The following is a 12,243-nucleotide window of genomic DNA, read 5'->3' as shown; positions in this document are numbered from 1 at the left end:
TTGTTTAATAAAATACTTGAACGATAAATAAAAATATCGCACCACGGACAGTAATGGACGTGTAAAAACCTGGAGTCCACTCAGTACGTCCACAAGTCAAACAATATTCCAGTGGGTGAGTGCGGGTGAAATTGAGCTCCGAATCATTTATAAATGGGGGAGGTTCCGCGGGCCGCTCCATAGGAGGGGAAAGGTGTGCCACTGCATTTTGCATGAGTTCAATGTTGGTTGCTCGATGTGCCTCATTCCACTCGCCGTGCTTGCACATCTATACAAACTTCGTGTCTTTTATTACAGATTATCCAATTGCCAATCGCACGTTAAATAATGCATACAAATGTGTTTGTAATAGAGAAAATATCGAGGCATCGAAGGACGATATAATACTATTCTAGGGAGACGGAGAAAATGAATGAACGTTCATTCATACAAGATTTCACACTCTCGTACTATCGCTGCTGGAATCTAAACTAATTATGAGGATAGAATATTAAAGTGTTAAAAGGTGGTATTAGTGTAGGTTTGCAGAACAATATTATTCTTAAGCTTATTATGATTTCCAAGTAGGATTTTTATTAGGTATCATTAGGTTCCTTGACAATTTTAGCTAACGTTTAGATACGGGTGGTACGGTATTTATGTTTTAAGGTTTATTACAATAAGGACCAGAATGAAAATACCATTCGACAGATACACAAAATATTTAATTGTAACCTTTACCGAAGGTCTAGTAATTACCGATAGCTCAGCGACCAGTGATGTAATGTTTAATTCAGTTATTGATTTAGGCACGGAGCTACGGCCAATACCACTTATCAGAGTAATAATTATTAGCCTCACCTCATCTTTTATTCAAGGAAATATTCCTGGAATAACAAGAGAGAAAGAGTTAACGGATAAAAGTGGCAATAACAAGGTGAAATAATCCCCAAGATGTGGAGTTCGTGGCGATTCTAGAGTAGTTTGGAATGTAAGGTTTGTGAACGCTCTGGGCTCAGAATTAGGGTGAATTTTTTATAAAGACGCAGGTAGAGGGGTGTTGGGGTGAAAGTCGGGGTGCCGGAGTCGCCGGCGCGGTCTGCATATTGCATTACATTTAAATTGTTTACGTCGTTAAGAAAGAAAGTTCTCCCAAACTGGGCGAGAGCCGAAGTTGCTCGCTGATGTTGGTATATTTAATTTCCCGCATAATCGTATGGGATACTTTTGACCTGCTTCTTTGTTTTTAAATAACGTTTAGTATGGAATACGCTTTTGTAGTGTAGTTTACATTGACTAATTTAGAATATTTTTAAATGAGTACCTATATTTGAATGGTAGCATTAAGCCTACTAACGTTCATTGTGTTATGCCATTCGTGGGACCAGGTAACTGCAACAGAATATGTATTACTCATTATTATCAATCAAATATTTATGGCTGATTTAAACTATGTAATTGTTTGCTTACAGAACCTGATTGTAACAATAGCGCTGTTGGATATTATTTACTAAACAAAGAGTATTATGTTGTGTTATTCTCAGTCTAGATCTTCAATCAGTGGCAAGTCATCTAATGGGCAAGTCATCGATGCAGTTTGTTAAGCAAAATCAAATAAACAGTGTTTGTCGAGCCGTCGTTGTTACAGTAGTGGTTTATTAGAACACAAATTAGATCACAGTTAAATAGACGGTTTGGCAGATTTTGATCTAAATGTTGAGAACAATATGTGTCTCGTTCAAGTGTTTGAAAGTGAACTTGTGTCTTAAATCCTTGTATGTGTACAACATGCTGAGACCTTCGTACTCTTAATACAGTTGTGTGTCAGTGTTACAATTTCTCGGGTAAACCATCTACGGTTTTAATTTGAATGTTTTAAAAACGTATCAATGGTACTCAAAACAATGTAGTCAATGACTCATGAAAAGTGTTATAAAATATAGGGACCTTACCATTGTTCTATTTTGTAAATATATTGAAGAAGTATCTAACCATGATTGTGATAGTTACGTAATACTTAATCAGTTACGCGAGCGCTATTCTAAAGGACGTGTGGATCATGAAGGTTCCAATATTGACTTTCGTTATATTACTGTCTTTCAATCAAAAAGTGACTTGTGCTCCAATATTTGACTATATTGTGGGCAAAATAACAGATATAGCTGATACAGTGACAAATACTTTCATAACTATAAGAGCCCAAGTGGAAAATATGTTGTTATCAACGGGTACAAACAAAAGACCTGTGTTACGACTACACTACCCGACTCTAACCCGGATTGGAGACCCGAACTTTAAGAGCAATTTCAATGACTTTGTTGAGAAAGCAGCAGCTGAGAATGAAACGGAAATTCCAGAATACATCAATCTCAAGTCGGAGCCGACTGCACTCATGTCCACTCCACAGTTGGCCACGCTGCACGGAAGGAGAGTAGAATCTCACGTCATTCATACAAAGGACGGTTACCTGCTTACTTTACATCGAATATCACCACGCAAGGACCGAAGTGCGGACATATTGACAGTTAACCAGACCGTGATACTTCATCATGGTTTACTTGGCAGTTCCGCAGATTGGATTCTGTTGGGACCCGAAAAATCTCTTCCATATATTTTAACTGACGCTGGCTACGATGTTTGGATGGCAAATGCTAGAGGGAACTACTACTCGCGTGGTCATGTCAAAATGGCTGTTGACTCAGATTCCTTCTGGAGGTTTTCGTTCCAAGAAATGGGAGAACACGATTTATCGGCAGTTATCGATTACATTCGAAATATAAAGAAAAGTGACGATCCGATTGATTACATAGGACATTCGATGGGTGCTACAGCATTATTAGTACTACTTTCAACGAATCCTCAATATAATCAGTATTTAAGAGTGGGCATCCTGCTCGCACCACTAGCTTTCATGAGTAATGTTGAAGGACCATTTAAAGTTCTGACAGCCATGGCATCTAGTCCACCAGAACAACTCCTTAAACTTATAGGCAACAAGGAATTTGTGCCTACACGAAAAATACCAAAATGGCTTGCGTTAAAATACTGTAAAGGTCCATTACTGTTTTGCTGTAACCCTTTATACTTTATCAGTGGTGGTATACCGGAAGATAACCACGCTTGGAATCTTAGTTTTCTTGCAAGATTGCTGTACCACGTACCAGCTGGTGGATCAACAGACACGATAATGCACTACGCCCAGTTGGTGAAAAGTGGAAAATTTCACAGGTACAATAATGTGTATGAAGAGTTTCCCCTCAACCAGGTGACGTTACCCATTGCTTTGTTTAGTTCCAGTGAGGATTGGCTCGCAACTATTCCTGATGTACTAAGGTTATACTTTAGTATAGTTAATCCTATTGACCACTACATAATTCGAGGTAGAAATATGAGCCATACTGAGTTCGTTTGGGGAGCTCGTGCTGATGAAATTGTTTTTAAGAAAGTATTAGAGTTTCTAGATAGCGGCCTGGCCATTATTGGAAATGCCAAAAATTCTAATGAAGTTCATTCCGACCTTGCTTAGATGATGTTTTAACTAGTTAAATGCATTTTGATAGAAAAAAACGAAGACGTTTAAATGGAATAGCCATTTTTATGTACTTTTATACCGCCATACTTGAATTATTTTATTATGAAACAGCTTTTTTCTGTTTTGTTTATATACCATTCCAATAAAAAAATGTGAAATCCCTTGTGTGGTTATTTATTTCTGCAAACCAAAGGTCTGGTAACCTTGAGGAACAACAAAACATGTTTAAGCCTATGCCTCGATGGTCGCAAATGATTTGCACAATGCAAATTGTATGAAAATACTGACACCGACGAATCGACACCGACGCTTGCATAACATGTCGAAAATGTCAATATAAAAATAAACAATAAAAATATTATCATTGAAAACACCACGATCCTTACAGTAAGGACAGTGATAATAGAAAAGTAAATGTACATTATTTTGCTATTGAAAAATGTCTGTAACTGCTCACATCGTTAAGATTGTGTCGTTGTTGTGGAAAAATCGTGTATCACGAAATAGGTAGTCTTTACAAGTCCATTGTATTCTATGGACATTGTTTATTTTTTAATTTTATATAATACCGTATGAATAGTTCTGTATACTACTTGTCTTAATGAGACAAAGACTTAAGTAAATTTTGTGAAGATAAAGTTGATATTTTATTAGTATTGCATTTGAAATTTTGTTACTTCGGCTTACGTTTCCCCATTCAGTGATCATATTCTTCGTGCATATAGAATGTAATTAAGTTATAAATAATTTTGAAACTCGTGGTACATTATTTACATTTTATGCAGTTAGGCTGTGTGTCTTAGTATTATAGGTACCTAAGTATGTGAAAAATTCTAAACTAAATTGAAAAAAAAGTAAAAAATAATATCTTAGTATTATTTTTTTTAATAACTTTTTTTACACTGTTACGTGGTATGGTAAGTAAATACATATAATGTTCATAACTGAAACTAGTGGTGCAGACTTTGGTTAATAACTTATTTAAGTATTCGCTTTTACTGATGATGTAAAGTCCTTTGAGAATGTGTAATTTAAGTTGGAAACATAATACTGAAGCTGATGCTCGCTACTTCGAAGTTTTTATGTCGGAAAAGACATGTTAGTTATTAAAGTACGGGGATTTAATGAACATTGCTTTCATATTTCATCCTAACTTTACCATCTCGTAACAGTATTTTTATAAACACAGGTTTCAATTAAAAATTTCGTCTGTAGGGGAATGAAAGGTAAGCAGCAATCTACGCTTAAAATTGGAGTGTTGGTTTGTACATTGAAATAGTCGCTTTTTACTGAGTCGTACTATGCATGTGCATAATATGAATACAACATACATGCACCATAATATATTTTTCTACATTTTTTGTCTATGTGTTTCTATAAATATAGAATGAAAGAAAATATAGAATGTGTGTTCTGGCTTATTTCTGACATCGCTAGACTGATTGTGCATTGCTGATGTACTAAGGCTACTTTTACTTTTATTTTAGATATTTTTTACAAGAAATTCAAGTACCTACCCAAAATCTGTTGGAAGACATTATTCTAAACGGACAAAGTCGCGAGCAACAAATGCAATTAAATATTAAAACACGGAAAACAATTTTAATCAGGCTTCAACAAATATTATTTAAAAATATTTTACTACAAGTATTATTTTTATTGTCAAAAAGAAAACCCAAGTAATTTAAGCAATGACAGTACTAACATACCTTAATTATTAATTAGTTCATTAAATTCTCAGCATATTTTGAACGCCTGGTCCGTATAGCATTTACCTTATTGTAGGGAGGAACCATACAATTCTTTGTTTATCGATAAAACAAAGGGATTCGACCCATGGCACGAGACAATGAAGACAGGCGAATAAAAAAACGGAGAATAATTTGCAAAACAGATTTACATTAATGGTATTCAGAGAACATTAGCCGGGGTGCGTTGTTTAACTGAAAAACCTTTATTTTAATTCGCTGTCCAAAATTAGTATCTAATGCAAATACGGTTCCCGAAATGATTCGGTTTATACTTTTAAAACAGAAATCCTTTTGGACTTTGGACTTCTTTTTACCATGCAATTGTTTGTTGAATCTGAAAGAGGTTTTTGGGGTTTAAGGTTGTGATTTTAATGTAAACAGTTTCATAATAGTAGTGTTTAGGTTATTGGGCTCGCTGTTATTGCAGCGGTGAGTCTCGGTTTGAGGAGTGGTTTGAAAGGCTGTACAGCATCCTCACCTACCGCCTGACGTAAGTGTTTATCGGACATGGGAGCATCGGTAGGTCATTGTTGCTGATTGGGCAGGAGGAAAGCCCGTGTGTCATCACTGCGAGGACCGCCCAGAGGACACGATCTCCAGCCACCGTAAGTGCAGGTACGGCGAGCAAAAGTAGCTCGCCGCCCGACCAGAACCAGACTCCGTGCGTACGGCGCGTCGCGTTGTGCTTAAAGAGCCATCAGGCGGTGGTATTCTGTGGTGACAGATGGGACCCAGTAGGGCTGACACTTGATCTTGTTTGAATTTGACGTTTCAAAAGTGCCTAATTTAGGATTAATTGAAATAAATGCTTTGACTTTGACTTTGATCCGGATCTGCGGACTACCTAGCGGGTTTACTGGGCCTCCAGTTCGAAAATTAGGAGTAGGAACGGGATGACTTTTAGTTAGTAAGAGTCTGACACTCCCTCTCGCCTCGCCCAAGGGAGAAGTCATTGGATGATTTTATCCTCTCAAAAAAGTGTTTAGGTATAAAATGATAAATGAAATATATAAACTGTTTTTTTTTTTAGTTTGCCTTAAGTCAAGATATGTGTTTTTATGATGTAACTATGCATTATAAGTCGTAAATAGAAACGTTATGAATCTATTTTGGGTAAGTGGCATGCAAAATGCATAATAACGTCTACAAAAATAAACACCTGACATCGCTGTCACAATTTTCATCTAAAATCATTTTTAACTTTATTAGTGCGGTACGAAGAAAAGTTTAGAGGCTCCAGGCTTCTATAAATACATCAGCTGCGCGCCACACTGCCGGAAGCAAATTGTTAATCAGATTTTCCTTCAAACACCACGAGGCCTTGCAAGACCTATAAGGCCCGCAAGATTACAGTATACGTACCGCAGGTTTCCATAGTTTACTGATAAGTAAAACTGCTCCTGAAAATGTAATTTCCCGTATCGGCAACCGGCAATAATTTTATATCCTTTGTCGTAGTGTCATTTATTTGATACTTCGTCATAATATGTTATTTTACTTCGATATAATATGTTTGGTTCCAGCTATGTTTAACTGCACGGTTGTTTGGTGTAGTAGCTGGGCAACCGTCTACCGCACAACGTGTGGAGGGTTCGATTCCCGCGCGAAGCAAGTCTGTGGTATCCAAGAATTGTGGTTTCGGATCTGGGTGTCATGTGTACGTGAAATTGTGTATCCCATCAAAAACATCCTGTAAAAAACCCAAGTCTCGCAGCTCAGTCTTTCTACCGTCAAAAGTTGTGAGATCCATGTAATACCAAGTCGGTTAATCTATTTAGTGTCTACTTGAAGGACCTTCTGTCTTAAGTTATTACATAAGTTATTATCATGCCAATATTAAAAATATTTAACGTTTTAAACAAATAGATTGACTTGGACATCGCTTTGACTACACGACACGACTTTGTAATCCCATATATTTATATGGGATTACAAAGTTATTGATGCAGTTGGTGTATTTGGAAAACTGGACCGAAATTACAAAATATTTAAGTTTTCTCATGATTAAGACACTAAACTCTATATGTATTCCAAATATGAAGCTTCTAAGTCTGCTAGAAGTGCCTTGGACTTTTGATGATCGGTGAGTCAGTGAGTGACAAAATTTAGAAACTTTAACAAGTTGTCATTCTTAAACTACTGGTTCAAATTGACTGAAATTTTAAATATTCCGTGTTTATACAATGCCGGATTAGTTACTGAAGATTCAGGTTTCTTGCTTTATCCACTACCGAAATATAGGGGGTCGAAAAAGGCCCGAATTGCTTCGAGAAAAGGATGGTACGGCCGTGCCGCTTTTTTTTTGCTCGACTTGGCGCCCGCACTGCCGTGCCCCCAGATTTGTAAACCAACGCACCCACAGTACAAAATTCTATGCGTGGCACAAAGTAATTATATATATAAAAGAAAACTATAATTTAATTAATAAAATACTCTTTATTAAAATCGAAGCTCAAAATTGGCGAGGTAAGTCAAAATTAGCTCAAAACATAAAAAGTGAGTGGGTGAAAAATTGGGTGGGTGATATTTATAATTAAGTACCTATTTAAATGTGACTTCAGAAATGACTTCAGAAATTATATTTCTGATTTTAGACGACATTGTAGGTTGTTGTAGGACATATCGAAGACCAATATCGGGACAGGTCGACAAACGCCTTAGAAAAATAAATAGCTTTTCACATGAAAACAACACACATCATTTGTACCTAAGACGTGGAGAGTTTTTTTAATGTTGATATCGATTTTACAATCCTCTTACTTTGGGTTAAGATTATCTGGGGGCACGGCAGTGCCCCCGCCAAGTCGAGCAAAAAAAAAGCGGCACGGCCGTACCATCCTTTTCTCGAAGCAATTCGGGCCTTTTTCGACCCCCTATAATTCGGTTGTGGATAAAACAAGAAACCTGAATCTTCAGTAACTAATCCGGCATTGTATAAACACGGAATATTTAAAATTTCAGTCAATTTGAACCAGTAGTTTAAGAATGACAACTTGTTAAAGTTTCTAAATTTTGTCACTCACTGACTCACCGATCATCAAAAGTCCAAGGCACTTCTAGCAGACTTAGAAGCTTCATATTTGGAATACATATAGAGTTTAGTGTCTTAATCATGGGAAAACTTAAATATTTTGTAATTTCGGTCCAGTTTTCCAAATACACCAACTGCATCAATAACTTTGTAATCCCACATAAATATATGGGATTACAAAGTTATTTATGCAGTTGGTGGTTGGTGGTGGTTATAAATTTAATAGGTGTAGATAGGTACCTACCATATGAGGCAAGGGAGGGGGTATAGGGTGGGTAATTAGAAGTAGATGGTATCAAAAAGAAAGGCTCTACAAAAAGAAGTGAGATCCCATCAAAAACATCCTGTAAAAAACCCAAGTCTCGCAGCTCAGTCTTTCTACCGTCAAAAGTTGTGAGATCCATGTAATACCAAGTCGGTTAATCTATTTAGTGTCTACTTGAAGGACCTTCTGTCTTAAGTTATTACATAAGTTATTATCATGCCAATATTAAAAATATTTAACGTTTTAAACAAATAGATCGACTTGGACATCGCATGAAAACAAAATGAATATTACAATATTATATTAGATTCTTTAGTCTCTCGCGCCTCACGCGATTGAAACTCTCGTTCCTGTTGGTCGCTGGCCCGTCGTGCTGTGTAGTGTGATACATACTAATAATCAAATCAAGCGATGTCCAAGTCGATCTATTTGTTTAAAACGTTAAATATTTTTAATATTGGCATGATAATAACTTATGTAATAACTTAAGACAGAAGGTCCTTCAAGTAGACACTAAATAGATTAACCGACTTGGTATTACATGGATCTCACAACTTTTGACGGTAGAAAGACTGAGCTGCGAGACTTGGGTTTTTTACAGGATGTTTTTGATGGGATTTGGTTTTACATATGCGTAAATAGCACTAATAGATGTAATGGTATAGCATTTGTTGTTCCATAAACACACACAAATAATAAATGTGAAAGTTTGTTTGTTTGGATGGATGTTTGTCCGTCAACTAATGAACGGATTTTTATAAAATTTGGTGTACAGACAGGGTATGAGCTGACTTAGGTGATATGATACTTTTTATCCCACGCGAACGCGGGGGAATCCGCTGGCAGAAGCTAGTGGGAAATAATATTTTCAAAGGTAAACTGTAGGCAGTGGATGGGTGCTCTGCTAATAACACCATAAATACCACTTATAAGAAATCAGACAAGTTGCAATTTAGAATTTTCCTTTTCTATGAATAACTATTTCTTCGCCCACCCTCTGTTTCTATATTTCAGTGACAGTTGAAAATACTTTTAATGAGCTTATGTGTACTGGTACTCAGACAATATTCCAAGTAAATATTATAAAAAATATAATAAGCTAGACAGATAGTCGTAGACAAATCTGGGATGATTGTCTGGTGAAGTTGTCAACGACCGGAGTGTGCTGGACTGCTGATAGAAAGAACTGTATGTTGAGTGTAATGTACCACGATAATTACTTAAAATTGTGAATGAAAAAAGTTAATATTTAGTTGTAGAAAGCCTATAGTAGATGGAATAAACTATGAAGATATTATTTAGAAATAAACAACAGATTTATTATTATTATTTATTACAAGTTTGCTGTTAATTAGGACATCGAGGCCCATTGAACAATTTTACTCTTAATGTAATGGGACTATTTAACAAGTTTGCTAATGAGTTACTTCGGGGTTTACCGAAAGATCAACAGATCTTTTTATACGAGTTGGAGATAGCGTTTTGAATGTCTTAAATACATACGTGTAGGCCAAGTCCATTGATGTTATTACGACACCCACGTGAAGAAAAGAACTTGCGATAAAAGTATTATACTTAGGTGACCACGTAGCCTGTAAGTAAGCCATGTGGGTATCAGCAGTGAGAGAGGTAAATTAATGAAATATCTTTGTGTCAGTTTAGAGTTTGTCACGCTTTTACTCAAAGGTCTCAAAGGCGGTGGCACGGGTATTGGATCGTTCGATCGCAATATGGTTGAGCTGGGCGGTGTTAGTTTACGTAGCAAGTTCGTAAACGGTAGCCATCAATTTGGACTAGATATATGTAAATTGTCCTTATATGTAGTTAACACGTTCACTGCCACGATAATTTTTTTGAAGTTCAAAGTGATGCCGCCCTGAGAATATACTGAGAATTTAGGACACGCCTGGCGTGTTCGAGTCGTAGTTATAGAAATTCTCAAGAACACGCTTGGCGTGTCGATGGCATTGAACGTGTTAATTTCATATTCTCTCTGGCTGGTTAAAAAAATTAAGTTACCTACACTAAAACACTGACAGATAAGCTTTATACGATTTTCAAATTACTATACGATAAACCCATTTGTCTGTAGCACCAACCGTGTTCCCTGGCCCCCATGAATGGGAAAACCAGGTTTGTTTCATCGCAAACTTTCAACAAATTAATGTACACCCGGATTTGTTTGCTATGAAAAAAGTTCTTCGTTGCAACCAAATTGGCGACTGGCAATGTCTCTGGTGGGCAAGCGTATAGTGTTCCAACTCGTATCGTAAAAGTTATCTGATTGCCTCACACAGGAGATTTAGTTTAATTTTGTTCAAATTATGTTTTCTAGATTTATTATGAAGGTTTTTGTAAATGACATTTGTATATACGCAGGAAATATTTGAAAAGAGACATACTTTTCATTTATACATATTTACTTTATTATGGTGCTACATAAGAACATGAAGGTGATAAATATAAAGAAATTACGTTCAATTTAGGTGTCTATGCATCTAAGTTACGTTAATTCTATCCTACAAGTGCAAACCACGTATTTAGAGCTATGTAAGGTGCACTTTCGATAATGAACACTGCAAATACACACTGCTGGACAAATGCCTGCTGGTAAAAAGTGAGACAAATAAAATCCATTTATTTGCTGTTAGAGGCACAGTAATGAAAATTTTAAAGCGGTACCTCCTACGATGATTGGTCTATACTTTAGGACAAACTTATTTGGGTAAGGAAAAAAAACATACCAGCCGAATTGAGAACCTCCTCCTTTTTGGGAAGTCGGTTAAAAATAACCTAGCTACAAACAAATAAACAAAAAGTTAAAAATAAATCATGTACCATACCAGTACGTAAAAGTTGCCACCGAGTGTTCCCGAAAATGCTCAGTTTTGTATCCACTACGTAATAATTAAGTTTGAGTTAGGACTGAAGTTTGGATACGCGGCTTTGGTTGGCCCAGGTCATCGCAATCCATCCGCCTAATGGAAATAATAAGTTGGGCTTAAAGACAAACTTTACCCGTGTAATGTAAATAAATGTCGGTTTTGCTTGATAAACAAACAAAACAACAAACAAGTTTTGCGTCGTCTAAACATAGCTTCACTGTTTTCTGTGCAGGACTCTGCGTTGATGTAATTAACTAAATTAAAGTCCAGACATTTATTTGCATTAAATTATGGCGTACAATATTTTTATATTAAAGGCTCCCCAATTTTTTTTTTGTTGCTGGCGAATATCGTCTAATTACTTCTTTCGCCTTCCCGCGAGGTGAGAGAGAGTGTCAGATTCTTACTGACTAAAAATTGGAGCCGGAGCTCCAGTGACTCGCTTGACAGTCTGCAGCTCCAGGCCAGTCTCCAACTAGCCCTACCTACCTAGATGGACCCACCATCTGTGATGGTCTGACAGCTCTTTGAAGCGCGCGTGGAACGCGACGCGCCTTAATGCCCTAGCTATACGTCAGCTATGTTTTAAGAGTATAAAGTATTTCCTTATAATGATAGTCAGACTGTAACTAACACTATATAATTTTGAACACAGTGAGTTTCTTTTTATTTTCTCCTGTTGTGAGTGACACTCAGACCTAAAACAACGTTGTGGATCACACAAAGACTTGTTTCATGCGGGAATTGAACCGCGCCCACCATGCAAGTCAAAGTCTATTTAGTAATACATATACGATCTT

General features: G+C 36.6%; 1 protein-coding gene across 1 annotated transcript; it reads left to right on the top strand.

The window, feature by feature from the left end:
- The first annotated feature begins 1,550 nt into the window (after positions 1-1,550).
- Positions 1,551-3,866, top strand: LOC118264459 (lipase 3-like). The gene has a single exon (XM_035576977.2). The coding sequence runs from the start codon at positions 2,039-2,041 to the stop codon at positions 3,503-3,505; it is 1,467 nt and encodes a 488-aa protein (XP_035432870.1). The 5' UTR covers positions 1,551-2,038; the 3' UTR covers positions 3,506-3,866.
- The last annotated feature ends 8,377 nt before the right edge of the window (positions 3,867-12,243 follow it).

The sequence above is a fragment of the Spodoptera frugiperda genome, chromosome 25 (genome assembly GCF_023101765.2).
Source record: "Spodoptera frugiperda isolate SF20-4 chromosome 25, AGI-APGP_CSIRO_Sfru_2.0, whole genome shotgun sequence".
Taxonomy (NCBI): Eukaryota; Metazoa; Arthropoda; class Insecta; order Lepidoptera; family Noctuidae; genus Spodoptera; species Spodoptera frugiperda.
This window is presented reverse-complemented; position numbering and strand designations above follow the sequence as displayed.

Coding starts and splice junctions, on each gene's coding strand:
- LOC118264459 (XM_035576977.2), top strand. CDS start 2,039: ATGAAGGTTCCAATATTGACTTTCGTTATATTACTGTCTTTCAATCAA.